This window comes from Sorex araneus, chromosome 3 (genome assembly GCF_027595985.1).
Source record: "Sorex araneus isolate mSorAra2 chromosome 3, mSorAra2.pri, whole genome shotgun sequence".
NCBI lineage: Eukaryota > Metazoa > Chordata > Mammalia > Eulipotyphla > Soricidae > Sorex > Sorex araneus.
This window is the reverse complement of record NC_073304.1, coordinates 99,237,395-99,254,066: the sequence shown is the minus strand read 5'-3', so window position 1 is coordinate 99,254,066 and position 16,672 is coordinate 99,237,395. Positions and strand designations below refer to the sequence as shown.

The window sequence follows — 16,672 nt, the reverse complement described above, 5'->3', positions numbered from 1 at the left end:
GTTGGCCTATTGTCACCTCCACTTTCTTTCTTTTTTTTGCATTTTGGGCCACACCCGACGATGCACAGGAGGCGATGCACAGGAGTTACTCCTGGCTCTGCACTCAGAAATTACCCCTGGCGGTGCTCAGGGGACCATATGGGATGCTGGGAATCAAACCTGGGTCAGCCATGTGTACCGTCCTACCCACTGTGCTATTGCTCCATTCCACATCACCCCCATTTTCAAAACAAAAATCACTCCAGAGACATAACCCAGGGCGAGGCCTTGCACAAAGCTGACCCCGACCTGGTCCCCAGCAACGATTATGGTCCCTGAGCTCTGCCAGGAGTGACCCCTGAGCACAGAGCCAGGAGTAAGCCCTGAGCACCAGGGTGGGACTCCCCAGAAACGAAAAACAAAGCTCACTCCGTATCCCTGGGCACCTACTTATTTAAACAAAGAGAAAGCACCCCTAAATGCACCTCAGCTCCTACCTCCCACCTGGATCGTTCCAGAGACCCCCTGGGGGTGTCTCGCTCGCTCTGGGAAACGAGACCCCGCTAGAAAGGGGACTCTATGTCAGGGCCTCTCAGTGGAGCGAGGGGCAGGTGAGCTGCTGGGGGCGGGGAGGGCACCCCTGTAGCACGCCCAGGGGTGCAGCCTGACCAGTCCTAGGCTAGCACAGGGGAGCACAGGGCACCCGATGGTCTGGAGCTTTTGTCACGGTTGTTTCTGGTTTTTTTTTGGGGGGGTCACACCCAGTGGTGCTCGGGGACTGTTCCTGGCTATGTGCTCAGGGGTCACTCCTGGTGGTGCTCAGGACACCACGTTGCGCTGACCCCCCTCCAGGCAAGCGCCTTACCCCCAGCCAGAGCCTTCGAAGCAGGTAGGACCCTCCTCCCTGGTGTGTTCACCAGAGGTCATTTGGGGGCCAGCGAGGCAGCCAGAGGCTCCTGCTGGGCCTCCATCCGCTCATTGAACAGGAGAACAAACACGGAAGGCTCCGTGACTCTGCCCAGGGTCTTAGGCCCAGGTTCGGGGTGTGAAGGGCCGAGCCGAAAGATTGGAACCGACCAGTGAAACTCCAGCTCTCGGGGCAAGGCCGGTCAGCCCCGCCGTGGCCTTGGCAGCCGTGTCTGGCTGGACTCTGCCTCTGTGCCCAGCCCCTGCTGCACAGCCCCGCGGTGGCCTCCCCGCTGTGGCTGCACGCCCAGGCCTCAGGCCTTGGCGGTGGCGGCTGGACGCTGTGCCCGGCCCTGTTTCCAGGGGCGGGCCGCCTTGTTTGGGTTTGTTTTTGCTCCGCTTCCCAGCGAGTTCCTTCTGAAAACATCCACCCGTGTGTCTGCTGAACTAAAAGGAAAGGAATCCGTGCCGGCCTTCAGGGAAACGGGGACAGCGGGGCGGGGCGGGGGAGCTCAGGGCAGCTGTCCGGGGCCTCTGTTCTGTTGCCCCGGCACAGAGAGTGGAGCCTGGGTGAGCACCAAGGGGCAGAGGGAGCAGGAGGGAGCGGGAGGGAGGCCGCGGTGAGGGGACGGGTGAGGGGACGCCACGCGGCGAGGCCCCTGACCCCACCGCCTCCAGCACCTCCCGGGGTCCCCAGCCAGGCCTGACTTCACCCCGTGGCCCAGGGGAAGGCCAGGCTGCCGCTCCAGCTGGGCCCTGCAGCCAGGCAGGCTCTTGTTGTGGCAACAGGCCCCAGGGGCCTCGCAGGGAACCAGGACTGCCAGCGGGGAGGATGGGGGAGCCGGCACCCCCACCGCCACAGGCAGCCCCCCAGGGAGCCCCCGGGAGCCTGCACCCCCGATCTGTGAGTCTGCCCCCACAGCCCCCGATGAGGGGCTGGGCTCGCCCGGCACCAAGCGGGCAGTGCTGGGGTGTGGCCCGGCCATGCTCAGCGGCGGCCCCAGAGCCTGGTGAGTGGGAGGCGGGCGGTGGACCCCGTCTCAGCCCCACCCCAGAACCGAGGAGGGGGTGGAGAGAGGGCCCTAGGGGACGTGTGTCCTGCACGTCCAGCCCTGACTCTGGCCTCGGAGAGGCCACACCTTCCATCCTGGAGAAAGGAGGCTGGCTGAGGTGCGGACAGGGGAGGGGTGAGGCTGCAACCCCCTAAGAGGATGTGCACCAGACTCAGGCCGGGGGCTTCTGTGCACTGGATACTCCTCAGCCGGACCCCAGTTACCAAAGCCTTTGTTCTTCCCCGGTGGCGAGGACCCCCTCCCCGGGCAGGGGCCACCCCAGCTCAGAGAGGAGCAGCCTCGGAGCAGGCAAGGGTCTTGCTGAACCACCGTGACAGGTGTGGGCAGGGACTGGCCTGACTCAAGCAGGGACCCCAGCACCCCGCAGGGGCAGTCAGTGAGAGGGTGAGGGAGAGGGGGCAAAGCTGGGGTCTGCCCCCTGCCCCCTGCCCTGGGCATCCCTAGCACAACCTCAAGGAGAAGTGGCTGACTTCTGACCCCTGGGCTTTCTTGGCGGAGGGGGGGTGGTGCTCCAGGAAGAGGGGCTGGGAGGGAGCCAGGAGGTCAGGCTGGAGGCTCAGAGGCCTGGGCTGGGGACCAGGAGCCGGGCTGGGGACACCCCCCAACTGCAATACAGGTTCAGCTCCCCCAGCTTGGCCCCCACAGACGCAGCGTCGTCTGCTAGGCAGGAGTAGGGGTCAGCCCTGCCTAGGCCCTGGCCTCTCTCTCTCTGGCCTGAGCACAAATGCTCCCTGGGCGGCTCTGCCGCCAGGGGGGGAAGGGAGGGCCCTCCTTTTGTTTCTTGGCTGTAACCTTGGACGGAACAAAGAACAATCACGGCAGCTTAAAGGCAGCGGCCGGCCCCTGACTGGCCATGGCCGGGCAGCTGGGCTGGGGGCTGGGGCCACTGGGCTTGGAAGCCCTCAAGAGTGCGGGCAGAGGGACCTGCAGCCAGGATAATGGGACAGGGGGCAGGGCGCCTGCCTTGCAGGCAGCCAAGCCGGGCTTGAGAATTCGATCCCCAGAACCACAAATGATCCCATAAGCCTGTCAGGAGTGACCCCGGAGCACTAAGTCAGGAGTAAGCCCTGAGCCCCACTGGGCATAGGCCAGAAAAACAAAGAAAGGAAAGAAAAGCAGAACTGGGAACCCTCACTTAATGTTGTTGTTGTTGTTGTTTAAAAATAAGTGCTGGCAGAGAGGTGAGCAGGTGGAGTCATGCCTGCTCCAGGCCCCCACCGCAGGGTGAGGTCAGGGAGTGGGGGCAGGGCCCCCGGAGGGTCCTGCAAGCCCCTCTGAGGCCGCTGGACAGGGGCCTTACCGCCAAGTCCCTAATTCTCCCCAGCCAGGGTTCCCTCTGCCGGTGAGGAGGGTGAAGGGCTGCGGGAGTGAAGGCTCCCTTCCAAGGGGGCATCTCTCTGGGGTCAGACTCTCAGGACCGCAGGCCCCGGGAAGTGCTGCGTGTGTCTCCTGTAGCTGAGCTTGGCCCTCTGCACCCCCTCCCTGCCCAGACACGCCCCTGGAGCGGGGCTCAGAGGCCCCCACTCTCAGGACCTGGGCAGGTGGGGGGACACCAGTGTGCACTGCTGAGGACACAGGCTGAGGCTTGTTGAAGCATCCAGTGGCTGAGATGAGCCGAGGGCACCCTGGGCACTCTGTCCTGGGAGGGGTGGGCCCAGAGCCGCTGCTCTGGGGTGGGGGGAGGGTGCCTTCAGCACAGCGCAGCCCTCCCACCCCTCAGCCCCTCCTGCCCCCCACATAGCCCTGCAGCTTTGGAGCTGCAGTGGGCTGCCCATCCTCGAGGGGTCATCAGTCCCCACATCCTGGCGGGGGTGGGGAGAGTGAGCTGGATCTCGTGTGAGTGTGTGTGTGTGTGTGTGTGTGTGTGTGAGTGTGAGTGTGTCTGTGTTGTCTGGGCTGGAGCTGTGGAGTGAAGCCACCCCATCCCACCCCCTCAGCCTGCAGCCTGCTTCTCTCCTGCCAGCCGGAAGCTGGGGCTTCTGTGGGGAGCTACCGCCCTCTGGTGGTTGCCAGGACAAATGCAGGCCAGATGGCAGGGCAGGCGGCAAGGAATCTTGGGGACCAGGGGGCGGATGACTGCTTAGGGAAAGGCTGTGGGGGGTGCAGAGTGACCAGGGAAAGGCTGGGAAGACCGAGTGACCAGGGAATGTCTGGGGGACAGAGTGACCAGAGAAGAGGGACCAGAGTGACCAGGGAAAGGCTGGGGGCGCAGAGTGGCCAGCCCAGGAAGCCCTGGGCCCTGGCACCGTCTTCCGTCCACCACCCTGCAAAGTGCCACCACCCACAGGCCCCTGGTCCACACAGCACCGGCTGCCTGGGCCTCCCACTGTCCCTGCTGCAGCCTGACCCCCCTCCCTGCCCATCTCCTGATTCCCCTGAAAGTCTCTCTCCTCCCACCCTGTGTCCTCAGTGACCTCGGTCCCTTCTCACCCGCTAACCTCACCCAGCTTCCCCCCCCTGCCTGCACCCCAGCATTTGAAGCCCCAGCCAAAGGTCATCTTGAACCTCACCTTTTTATCCAAAACCCTGTGCATTTTGCACGGGACCCCACACAGGGAGAGAGCGTTGGACGTGAACCTGGATCACCCAACTGCTCACACAGAGGCCCACGAGGAATGAGGACCTAGCCAGCCCTGAAGCCCCACCCCCAGAGCCGACATGCCTGACTGTCGCCTCCCAGCCCGCAGGCTGTCAGTCTCACTAGAACTCTCACTGCAGGGCACTTCTCTGCTGGGATTGGCTGTTCCTTGCTGGTGCTTCTGCTTGGGGCTGGGCATGACTCATTCCCACCTTTGCTTGGTGCCCTGGCATTTTTCACTGCTGCATAGTATTCTGCTAATGGGACCACCTAGGTCCTGTCTGTAAAATGTCCTCACTGACCTACCAGTTTTGTTGGTGGGTTGGCTATCTCTCTCTCTGAAGTGCCAGGGATTGAACCTAGGACATCACAGAAGGGAGTGGCATCAAGCATGTCACCACAGAATGACAAGGCTCTTATCAGCTCAGTGTGTTGGTTCTTTTTTTTTTACAGGGGAGGAGTCCCAGGCAGTGCTCAGGGATCTCAGGGCCCTCCCCCGAGGCTTTTCAGCCAACCAGGCCTGGGGGGTCAGTGCTGCTCCAGCCCTGTGGTTCCAGGGACCCCCAGGGCCACCCAACAGTGCTCAGGGATGGGACCCCTCCAGCCAGGCATGCGCCTGGTCCCTGCACCTCTCCCGGGCTCTGACCTTGTCTCCAGGCCTCACCCACCCTGCCAGCTGCTCCCACCCACTTCTCTGGCTGTTGCCCAAGACTTGAGGCTCCCCGGGCACCCACTTGCCTGGTCCTCGCTTCTCGGTGTCCCCAGGCTCGAAACTCCCCTTCCTCCCAGGTCTGTGCTCATACCCCGGGGGCTGCCCTCCTGGCTGATCCCCCGGATTGGGGGCAGAGCGTCTCACGTGCTTCTCTCCTCGCCTCCCCTCCCCTGCAGCCGGCTCCCCCTGCCCCCCTCGTGGGCATCACCTGAGCAGGACCCCAGCTTCTCCCTCCACATCTGTCTCGTCCCTGTTTCTTCCTGGCACGCCTTTCTCTCCCTTGCCCCGTCCGCCCCATCTGGCCCCATCCGGCCCGTCCAGCCCTGGCATGGGCTCCTGTGCCCTGGGCCACCCTTCTAGACCTCCGTGCTCCTGCACACAGGTCCCCGCCTCCCTGCATCAGCTTTGGCTCTCTGTGACCTGCAGGACAGTCTCAACCTCTTCCTCTCAGACCCTACCCCTGCCATCTCCCCGCCTCCGACACCCTATGCTCCAGAGACCTGCCCGCGTAGCTCTTCCTCACACCTCCCTGCCTTGAGGTAGCTCCCTTCTGCCAGAGAGCCCTCTCTTCAGCCCAGGCAATGCCCAGTCACCCTCAAAGGTCAGCTCAGATTACCTCCTCCTACAGGAAGCCTTCCTGGACTCCAGGCTGGGGTAAGAGCCTCTCTCACCAGCACTTCGTGCCATCTCAGTATGCACAAGAGACTCCAGCAGCAGGGCAGAGAATGGGCAGAGAGTGGGTGGTGCTCAGCAACTATTGGTTGACTGGGGTGTTTGCTTAGCTGCTTCCGAGCTGAGTCAGGGCACATGTGGCCGCCAGCCTCATTCCTGTCTGTCCAGAAGGGCACGTGGCTCCTGTGGTCAGCACGGCTGTGGCAGCAGCCAGGGTCTGTCTGAGCGTCCCTGCTGGGCCAGCAGCATCAGGGCCCCCACTAGGACTTAGCACGGGAGGAGGGAGAGGGGAGACAAGGGTCAGGATCACTCTCCGAGGATCACTCTCCGCCTCTTCCAGGGTGAGGAGCAGGTGGCGGGGGGCTTGTAGGAGGAAGGGGGGTGCAGGGCTCTGTGCCTGCTTCCCAGGGGGCCGTCGAAAGAACAACCTGGGCCCAAGAGAAGGCACGGGCTTGTGTGGAAAACAGACCCGGGTTCAAATCCCGGAGTCCCATAGGGTCCCCCGAGCACTGTCAGGAGTCATCCCTGAGCACAGAGCAATGAATAATCCCTGAGCATCTCCAGGTGTGCCCGCCCCCCCCCCATTATCTTTTGTTTTTAAGGTGCTGGTGGTGCCGGGGTGGGGCCACACCTGAAGGCATTTGGGGGCCCCACGGGCGCAGGGCGTTGGAGGGGCCCGATGCAGGCACAGGTGGGGCAGAGGTGGGGCAGTAGCTGGCACCTCCACGTGTCGCGGCAGAATCCAGGTTCAGGGGGTTGTCATGCACGGCAGCCCCCACCCCCAGCAGGCTGGGGCCCGGGGAGGGCGGGCGGGGCCGAGGACTCTGCTGCTGCCTCAAGGCTGGATCACGACGCAGCGCATGGCCTTGAGGGAGCCAGGCCCAGGCTGCGGGCACGGCCAGGGCTGAGCCCAGAGCCTCTGCTCAGAGAGGGGTGGACACTGGGGCTTCCCGGGCGCATGGACAGAGCACAGGCAGGGTAGAGACGAGCACGGGCCAGCACCTGCCTTGGGGAGAGCTCACCCCCAGGAGTGGCCCTGGAGGGGAGCCCCAGAAGGTGGCAGGAGCTTTTCTCCAGGGGTGACATAGTGGTTCCTTCTTCAGGGGCCACACCCTCCTGTCCCCCTCATTCTGGCCCCGCTTCCTGGTCTGGAGGAGGGAGCACCAAGGAGCGTGTCCTGCCTACCTGGGCATTCCAGACATGACAGACAGGGGGATCGTAGAAAGGACAAGTCCTGAACAAGAAGAGGGGGTGATCAGAACCCTTTTCCAGGGGCCAGTGCCCCCATCTCCTGGTACCCTTCCCTGCACACATCTGCACCTGAGCACATGCACACACGCTCTTGGGCTTAAGTTTGCTTGATTTGCAAGCACATATCTATGGAGCCATAAGGCAGGGCTGCTCTCCACACTTGCTCCACATGGTTCATGTGGCTGGTTTCTTTTTTACTGCTGTATAGTATTCCACCACTTGTCTTGCTATGGACACCGTACCATCAGGCTGTTATTGTGAGGGCCTGTGTGTCGTTTCCTATTTACGATCATTACCAATCATACCACTTGTAGGGGCGGGGCGTGTGCACCTGCTGTTCCATCCCCTCATACTGGCATGTCTGCTGGGTCACGTGCTCAAAAGAGAAGCAGACTTTGCACACTGTAAAGTCTACCTGTGTGCCCGTAATCTAAGTTGTTCTCCAAAACAATGGGTACACTCACAGTTCCTCCCCCCGCCACAGCCACTAAGTGTCCACATATCCCACATCCAACATGGGGCTATTAGGATTGTTTTGTGTTTGTTCCGGTCATTCCAGTGAGTTTATGGTAGTACCCTTGGGAGTTTAGTGGCTAATGGTGGCGGGAAGGGTTCATACTGGCTTTATTTGTTCAAGAGGCTCTTCAGATCTCTTATTCTTTATCCTGTTAGTGCCCTGACTTGATTTTGAGATTTATTTTACTCTCTAAGATTAAATTTAAAATTAGTTATCTTACCCAAATTAACCTGGAGTAGTATCTCACTCTGGCTCTGAGTCTGTCTGCATGCTGTTTCTTTGCCCTGTGGCTGCCCACTCAGTTCTTACTGCCATTTTTTTGTTTGGTTGGTTTTGGTTATTGGGTTTTGGGGGGCCACAGCCAGCGTTCCTCAGGGGTTACTCCCAGCTCTGCACTCAGGAATCATTCCTGGTGATGTTCAGGGGACCAAGTGGGAGGCTGGGGATCGAACCCAGGTTGGCTGCATGCAAGGCAAGCGCCCTACACGCTGTACTATCTCTTCAGTCCCACTGCTATCTTTTCAAATAAAATTCTAAATTGACGTGTCTGATTTTTCAGCCCTTTCCGTTCTAGTTGGTGGTTTGGGGTAACCTTTGTTTTGTTTTTGTTTTGGGGCCACATATGGTGATGCTCAGGGCCAACACCTGGCTCTGTGCTCAGATGACTCCTGGCAGTGCTCAGGGACCCTATGGGATGCCAGAGATCAAACCAAGGTCAGCTGTGGCAAGGCAAGCACCCTTTCACTCTCTCCAGCCCCAGGTTTGGATTATCATATTCCGATCATATACCTCTGATTGTTACAGGAAAGTGTTCTCCTTAGAAGTGCAAACATTAGGACCAACAGCCATAAGGAGGTGAGACGCTTACCTGGCTTGTGAGCACAGAGCCAGGGTTAGCCCTTGAGCACCCACAGGTGCTCAGCCCCACACCCTCAACAGAAGGTAAAAACTAGAGATGAGACAAGTGCCCCTTTCCCGAACTCAGCGAGGACCACTGTTCCTACACACACACACACACACACACACACACACACACACACACACACACACACACACACACACACACACACACCTGCTGCAGATGGGCTTAGAACTTAGCATGTAATTTTTTAAATTTAATGTCACTAGACAACTCCCTATATCAGAGCAATTAAATGTAGATCATTTGTCAGAAACACTGCCTCATTTCAGGGACTAAGTTAAGATGCAAACTGAGCTGCAGTGAACTTCCTTGTTGGATGTTCTTGGATGTGTATGAATGCATGTGTGTGTATGCACACGCGTGAGAGTATGTATGTGAGTGTGCATGTGTGCGCATACATGTGTGTGCATTGCATGCGTGTATGTGCACATGTATGTGTGTGCATGTGTGTGCATTTGTGTGAGTGTGTGTTTGCGTCTATGTGTATCGTGTGTGTGTTTCTCTAGGTCACAAGGGAAGCAAAGACACCCGTGTGATCCCTGCTGACGATGCTCAGAGCAGACCTGGGGCACTGGCAGGAGAGGTTGGAAGGGAAGGAGTTTCCCTTTCCCAGTATCACCATGCCGTCTTGAATATCTACTGGGTCTCTCGAGCCCCCGCAGGCAGGGGTCACTGCCAGTATGAGACTTCGGGCACAGCATGGAAAGTAGAAGCAAGGGGGTTTGGTGGGGAGACAGCAGGGCGGGAGAGGAGGGGCTCTGAGCTGGTGGACGTGGCCCTCCAACAGAATGAGGCTGGGGTGCGGGACATGCTCCAGCCCCCAACGCCCCTGGCCTGCCCAGGAGGGCCTGAGGCCCAGTGAGGGGAGGGCTCGTCCTGGTCACTCATGCCAGGCGCTGACCCCTTGGGAGGGACCCAGACGGGCAGGTCCGCAGAGACAGGGCCTGGGCCAGGGCAGAGGCGGGGCTGTCAGGAGGGAGCGGCTCTGGCACCACTTCCAGTAGGCCAGAAGGCGGGTGACAAGGGGTGGCTGCGGAGCCCCAGCTGTGCGCCCCTCCCTGGCACGCGGGTGCCCTCTGGGCAGCAGGTGGGGGAAGTGGCCGGGAGCCACAGCTCAGCTCAGCCCCCAGCCGGACTTGTTCTTCCTGAGGCTGGGGGGCCAGCGGGGGGCCCAGGAGCATGCCCCAGGTGCAAGACCCCCAGCCAACAGGGCTCAACAGCACAGCCTGCTAGGCCGCACTCCCCTGCTCCGCAGGCCGTGCCGGGACCTTTGGCCTCTTCTTCCCTTCACTGCTTCACTCGAAGCAGGCCTGTGACAAACACTTCCGTCTACCACGCTGTCTCAGGATCCCACAAACGTGGAATGTGCCCTGCACACCTGTGGGCGGCGGGACGTTCACAGTGACAGTCCTTCCGGGTCACCAGCTTTCACCCCGCCTTGCCATGCATGACGGCTCTACCCACAGTAGGGCACGGGGCAGGACGGCACCTCGATGACACGCAGAGCATGGTGGCTCTGCCCCGCTCCTCCCTTCCCAGTTCCCGCCTGTCTCCCTGGATCTGGGGTGCCCAGCTGGGGGGATGGCGGTGCTGTGTGCAGAGGTGCATCGGGAGGATCCGAGGCGGGGGAGCCCTGCGACCTGCGTCAGGGGCACACAGGGAGCCCCGCTGCTTGGACTCTGGACCCCCTCCTGAGTGTCGGCACTCGTCTCCTGTCCTCACCTCCAGGGTCAGCTCCCCGGGCTCTCAGGGACGTTTCCTGAAAGTCTGGGGAAAGCGGGAAGGATGAGGGGAGCAGAGAGGGGCGGGAAGGAGGCAGGGAAGCACGCAGCTGGGTCCCGGCCCTGGGCCTGCCCCCCCACCCCACGGAGCTTCCCTCTCTCCCTTTGGGGGTCTCTCCCCTGGTGTCTGAGCCCTGGGTCCCCCGAGTCAGAGGAGAAGAAATGGGGCGCCAGGGAGTCCTCCTGAGCTCAGCAGCGCTGTCCCGGGCGGGAGGGGAGGGCTCCCCCTGCCCGTGGGCCATGGGGGAGCCGGTGCAGGCCAGGCTTAGCTCTGGCTCGGGGCCCGCAGGACCTGCAGAACTGCCGCCGGGCGCTGCGGCGGATGGCTGAGGACATCCTGTTCCTGCGGAAGCGCGTGAGCTCGCTGGAGGCCGAGAACCAGCTGCTGCGTAGCTGCCGGGCCGAGACGCGGGCGGCCGAGGACAGCGACGACGAGGACCTGGGTGAGCGCACGGGGGCCACACCGCTGCCCAGGGCTGCGAGGGCCCCTGAGCCCCGGAGACACGCCCCTCTCCCCACTCAGAGTCCCTGCGGCAGAAGCTGCTTCAGAGAGAGCTGGACACCCAGAGACTGAGGGACAAGGTGCAGCACCTGCAGAACGAGCTGATTCGAGTGAGCTGGGCCTGGGGGGCGGGGCGAGCACCGAGCATGGGGAGGGCAGGGGGAGCACCGAGCATGTGGGGCACAGAGCAGGGGGGCGAGGGGGAGGCGTCGGGGTGCAGAAGAGACTGTCGGGGTAGAAAGGCGAGAAGTGTGGGGAGGTCGGTTGGGCACAAAGGCTTGTCCACAGAGGGTGGACACCAGGGTCCAGGGTGATGACCAGACAGCTCGTCTCGCCCCCGCCCTGCCCCCCCAGAAGAATGACCGGGAGAAGGAGCTGCTGCTCCTGGGCCAGGCGGGCCAGGCCCAGGACGGGGCGCCGAGGCAGCAGCAGGGCAAGCTGCGGAAGGTGAAGGCGCTGGAGCAGACCGTGCGGCACCAGGAGCAGGCAGGTGGGGGGCCTCGGCCGGGCTCACCTGAGGGGGGGACGGTGTGGAGCCCCCCGCCAGCCCCGCCTCTCTGCCGACCCCTCAGGTGATCCAGAAAATGGAGCAGGTGCTGGAGGGAAGGCTGCAGCAGGAGGCGCAGCAGAAGAGGCTTCAGGGCAAGCCCCCACCGGGTGAGTCTGCCCCCAGGCCCGCTGCGCCCCCTGCTGGCCAAGCATGCCAGGTACAAGAGAGTCTTCAGGGGCAGGAGAGAGAACGGGGCAAGGCACCTGCCTTGCAATAGGCCGACACTAGTTTAATTATGGGCACCCCTTAGGACCCCAAACCTCACCAAGAGTGAGCACCGAGCGCAGAGCCAGGAGTAAGCCCAGAGCACAGAGCCGGGAGTGAGGCCCTGGGAGTCATCCCCAAGCACCGAGCAGGAGTGAGCTGGGGCCCCGCCACGTGTGGCCCCTCCAACAGTGGCAGAGGACACTACACCTCTACTCATTCAGACCCTGAGCATTTCAGGGCTCCCCTCCATGCACCCCTGTACGTGAGCCAGGCTAGAAAGCGGCTGGACCTTTGGGGAGAGGCCGCACAGACCGGGACAAGCAGAGTGGATGCCTGTACTGCCCCGTCCTCAGTGTCCACACTCCGCGTGTCTCCACTTCCCCCCGCACACATGGTGCTCCTGTGAAAACAACGGTGTGTCTCTCCCTGCTAGGGCTGTCCGTCAGGGGGACTCTGGGGACAGGGCAGAAGCAGGGGACACTCTAGTGTCCATCAGAGAGGACTCTGGGGACAGGGCAGAAGCAGGGGACACTCTAGGCTCAGCTCCAGTGCGTGTCCGAGGCCAGAGGGGAGTGGCCGGAGCAGGCGGGGGCAGAGGCCAGCGGGGCTGGGACAGCCCCAGGGCGTGGGCGGCAGTGATGGAGCCCGGGAGCTGTGGAAGGGGCAGAGGGGGGCAGAGTAGGCCGGGGACGTGGGCGTGGACATGGAGGGCCAAGGGCACGTGTGGCCACCATCACAGCCTTCCCGCTCCCTTACTCAGCCCGTCCCCCGGCAGACAACCAGCCCCCGGACATGTACTCAGTGCTGATGGCAGAAAATGCGCGTCTGCGGGCGGAGCTGGACAAGGGTGGCCGCTCGGCGCCCATCATCCTGCAGCAGCAGGCGCTGCCGGTAAGGGCCTCGGCCGCGCCCCGCCCAGGTGAAGAAGAGACGGGGGCCCGCTTGGCGCGCCTTCTCTGCTGCCCAGAACCTCACCTGGGTCCCCGCCTTGAGTGGGGACAAAACCCCACCCTGGGCCTACCCCAGCCGGCTCGCCTGCCCGGACTCCACAGGGGCCCTAGGCGCCCCTCCCGGCGGTGTGTTTCCCGGGTCCCGTGCAGCCTTGGAGAGCCCTTTCCCCCACACCAGGTGGACCCCGGGGAGTTGGGAGCAGGAGGCGATCAGGCACAGAGGCCGCGAAACACGGATGCCCAAGGCCGCCCCCAGGGCACAGAGACCCTGCCCGCACAGGTGGGTGCCCCGCTTCCTCCCCAGACGGGCACAGGTGCCCCTGCTTTACGCAAACCTGAAGGCAGCCGCCTGGGAGGAGGGCCCCGGGACGCAGGGGGGCTGTTCTCTGCACCCCAGGACCACCAGGAGGTGAGTGGTTTTCTGAAAGCTCACCCCAGCCTGGACGTGAGGCCAGGGCGCCCCACGGGCACTCACCCTGCAAGGACGCCCCGTTCTGGATTCCTTCCTGGGCACCCGAGAGTGCTGCCCGGAGCCTTTCGTATGAACTAGCCATGTGTGGAAGCTTCCTGCACCCACAAATTGGGGGAGCAGTGCCAGGATAAAAATACACGCCATGGTGGGGACCACCCGGGCGTGAGGCCCAGCTGGTCTGAGCAGGGCACAGATGCGGGTGGCAGGGCGCTGGGTGTGGAAGGCAGGCAAGGCCCGGGGGCGGGGTTGGTGAGTGTCTGCTGTCCCCACAGGATCTCCTCGGCTCGTCCTCGTCAGACAAGCTTAGCCTCATGGCCAAGCTGGAGCAAGCTCAGAGTCGGATCCTGTCCCTGGAGAGCCAGGTGGGTGTGGCCTTGTGAGGGGCTCGCCAGGGGCCAGTGACAGCACTCGGCACTCCTGTGGACAGGCTCAGGGTTCGGTGTAAGACAGACACAGGGTTCATTGTGGGACAGACTTGGGGTTCTGTAAGGGACAGATTGGGGTTCTGTGAGGGCTAGACTCGGGGTTCAGTGAGGGACAGACTCAGGGTTCAGTGAGGGACAGACTCAGGGTTGGTTCAGTGTGTGACAGATTCAGGGTTCTGTGAGGGACAGACTCAGGGTTCTGTGAGGGACAGACTCGGGGTCCTGTGAGGGACAGACTCAGGGTTCTGTGAGGGACAGACTCAGGGTTCTGTGAGGGACAGACTCAGGGTTCAGTGTGTGACAGATTCAGGGTTCTGTGAGGGACAGACTCAGGGTTCTGTGAGGGACAGACTCGGGGTCCGGTGAGGGACAGACTCAGGGTTCTGTGAGGGACAGACTCAGGGTTCTGTGAGGGACAGACTCAGGGTTCAGTGTGTGACAGATTCAGGGTTCTGTGAGGAACAGACTCAGGGTTCAGTGTGTGACAGATTCAGGGTTCTGTGAGGGACAGACTCGGGGTTCAGTGAGGGACAGACTTAGGGTTCTGTGAGGGACAGAATCAGGGTTCTGTGAGGGACAGACTTGGGGTTCAGTGAAGGACAGAGTCTGGGTTCAGTGTGTGACAGACTCAGGGTTCAGTGAGGGATAGACTCGAGATTCAATGAGGGCCAGACTCAGGGTTCATTGAGGTTCGGATCTGTACATTGTTGAGCCCAGGTACATATGTACTTGGTCCCTGTCCATGCACCCCTGCTCCTTGCTCCCCTGCATCCCTGCTCCCCACCCCCCTGCTCCCTGGCGTGGGTTCCCCACAGGTCTGGCCCTTCTCTTCACTCCCAGAGCATGGGGGCCTGTTCTCGGGGTCGGCCCTGCTGCTCACCAGCTCCCCTGCACCCCCACAGCTTGAGGACTCTGCACGCCACTGGGCACGAGAGAAGCAGGGCTTGGCCACGCGGATGCAGGAGCAAGGGTACGGCTTGAAGCCCCCCACAAGGTCCATCCACACTGACCCGCCGTGAGTCAGCCTTCGGAGGAGCCCCCCCCGGGTTCAGGGGCAGGGGGCAGGCTGGCCCTTCCCGCCCCCAGCAGGTCAGAGAGGTGGGCTCAGACACCCCAAGACCCTTGGCCCTCCTCTGTCCCCCGAACCCGGGCCCACAGCAGACCCAGCCCATGCCATCATGGGATGGTGGCTCCCAGGGCGGCGGCAAATGGGAGCTGCTGCCGCAGGGATGTTTCTCCTCTCTTCTCTCGCCTTGGCTATGCTTTACGGCTGCCCTGGCTCCTGGCCTCTCGCCGGGGCTCCACCCACACTCTCCCCTGCATTGCTGAACCCCACATTCTCACACTGAACCCCTGTTCTCACACTGTACCCCCATTCTAACATTGTAACCCCATTCTCACATTATACCACTTTCTTACATTGAACCCCCATTCTCACACTATATCCCCACTCTCACACTGTACCCCCTTTCTCACACTGAACCCCATATCCTCACACTGAACCTCCCATTCTCACACTGTACCCACAGTCTCACACTGTACCCCCTTCCTCACACTATACCCACAGTCTCACACTGTACCCCCTTCCTCACACTATACCCACAGTCTCACACTGTACCCCCATTCTTCCACTGAACCCACATTCTGACATTGAACCCCACATTCTCACACTGACCCCCACTCTCACACTATACCCCCATTCTCACACTGAACCTCCCATTCTCATACTGAGCCCCCATTCTCACACTGTACCCCACATTCTCCATACATGTGATACCCCACATTCCAACACTGTACCTTACATGCTCCACACATGCAGTACCCCACATTCTCACACTGTACCCCACATGCTCCCTACACACACTGCATCCCATATTCTCCCCTGTATATGCTGTCCCCCAAATTCTCACACGCATTGTACCCCACACTCTCCCTCCCCGTGTGCTGTACTCACATTTTCCCCTGTATGTGCCATTCCCCACATCCCCCCACACACTGTACCCCCCTTTCTACCGCACACGGATGCTGCAGACGGTCAGGGAGGACAGCATGTTTCCCCAGAGAAACATGGCAGCTTCCCAGGTTCGAGCAGGCCCCTGTGCCCCACTCAGTCCCAGGACCCCCAGGAGCCCCCAGGACCCCTCATTGTTCCTATCCTGAGCCATGAGTTCTCTGCCTGCACCAAGGCTCCCGGGCTCTGGGAAAGGAGCAAAGGGAGGGCAGCGTCATGCGGTCGCCTCTGCGGCTGCTGAGCTCCCAGCCAGCTGGTCATCTTGGAGAGCCCTCAGCCCGTGGGGTTGGATGCTTCGAAATGCAGCGGGCCAGGCAAGGTGCATCTGAATGGGCAGCCCCCGGGTGCAGGGTCGAGCTCACCTCCCTTGCTTTGTTCCCTGCAGAATCCTCTGAGTCACCCCAAAGCCTCGACGCCGCCCTGAAGCTGGGCCCCTCGATGTCTGCCCCTGAGCCTAATCATCTCAAGCCTTCGCGTGTCCGGATCAGAGTCCTGGAGCAGGTTCCCTCTGTGTGTACTGGGGCTCACCAACCCCCCAAAAATGATTGCACCCAATGCTGTGGTTCATTGGCCTCTTTCCGGAGCGGGGGGGCAGGCCTTCAGTGGACCCCTGCTGCCTCCCCTAGGCCCTGCTATGGGCCTGGCCTCCCCTCAGCAGCTGCAGCTCTGGAGGGCCGAGAGCGGACCCAAGCCCCCCTCCATAGGTATGGGTGGGCTGGGACTTCCCACCTGTCCCCAGGTGCCCAACAGATTGGGATCTCTTTCTTTCTTCAAGTTTGGCCTCTTTCTGAGGAGGCTGAGACTGTCTGTGGCAGTCAGGCAACATTCAGGGTGAGATGCCCCCACGAACCAGGGCTAGGCTGAGCTGGGTCCAGGAGACCAGCAAAACAGATGGGGCCCGGGGAGGGAGCCCCCCAGTGGACAGCGGGGAGGCTGCACGCCTGGATTCTGGCTCTGTGTCTGCAGGTACCTCTCATACCCTCTGGGTGAGCCCAGGCAGAGCTTAATGCTTTCTGACCGCAGCTACGCGCTTTCCAGCTCCCAAGCTCTGCGTCAAAGCCGAGTCCGACCTGGAAAAAAGCCAGGAAGCGGCAAGAGGAGAGAAAGACAAGAAGGAAGAGAATTGTGGGGAGGGCAAAGCAGAGAAGATCCTGGAATGAATTC

At 61.7% G+C, this 16,672-nt stretch overlaps 1 protein-coding gene across 2 annotated transcripts; it reads left to right on the top strand.

The window, feature by feature from the left end:
- The first annotated feature begins 1,697 nt into the window (after positions 1 to 1,697).
- On the top strand, positions 1,698 to 16,041 carry LOC101549825 (coiled-coil domain-containing protein 33-like). Of its 2 annotated transcripts, none has more exons than XM_055133022.1 (10): positions 1,698 to 1,789; positions 10,681 to 10,834; positions 10,915 to 11,003; positions 11,248 to 11,379; positions 11,466 to 11,550; positions 12,426 to 12,541; positions 12,779 to 12,880; positions 13,345 to 13,434; positions 14,400 to 14,512; positions 15,894 to 16,041. In XM_055133022.1, exons 1-10 carry the CDS (start codon positions 1,718 to 1,720, stop codon positions 15,901 to 15,903), a joined length of 963 nt encoding a protein of 320 aa, XP_054988997.1. In that variant the 5' UTR covers positions 1,698 to 1,717; the 3' UTR covers positions 15,904 to 16,041. The 2 variants fall into 2 exon arrangements, with proteins under 2 accessions (XP_054988997.1, XP_054988998.1); XM_055133023.1 differs by having other exon boundaries at positions 12,411 to 12,541; positions 14,400 to 14,467.
- Positions 16,042 to 16,672: the final 631 nt, after the last annotated feature.

Coding starts and splice junctions, on each gene's coding strand:
- LOC101549825 (XM_055133022.1), top strand. CDS start 1,718: ATGGGGGAGCCGGCACCCCCACCGCCACAGGCAGCCCCCCAGGGAGCC. Junction 1,790..10,680: donor GGAGCCTGCACCCCCGATCT/GTGAGTCTGCCC, acceptor CGGGGCCCGCAG/GACCTGCAGAACTGCCGCCG. Junction 11,004..11,247: donor TGCAGAACGAGCTGATTCGA/GTGAGCTGGGCC, acceptor CTGCCCCCCCAG/AAGAATGACCGGGAGAAGGA.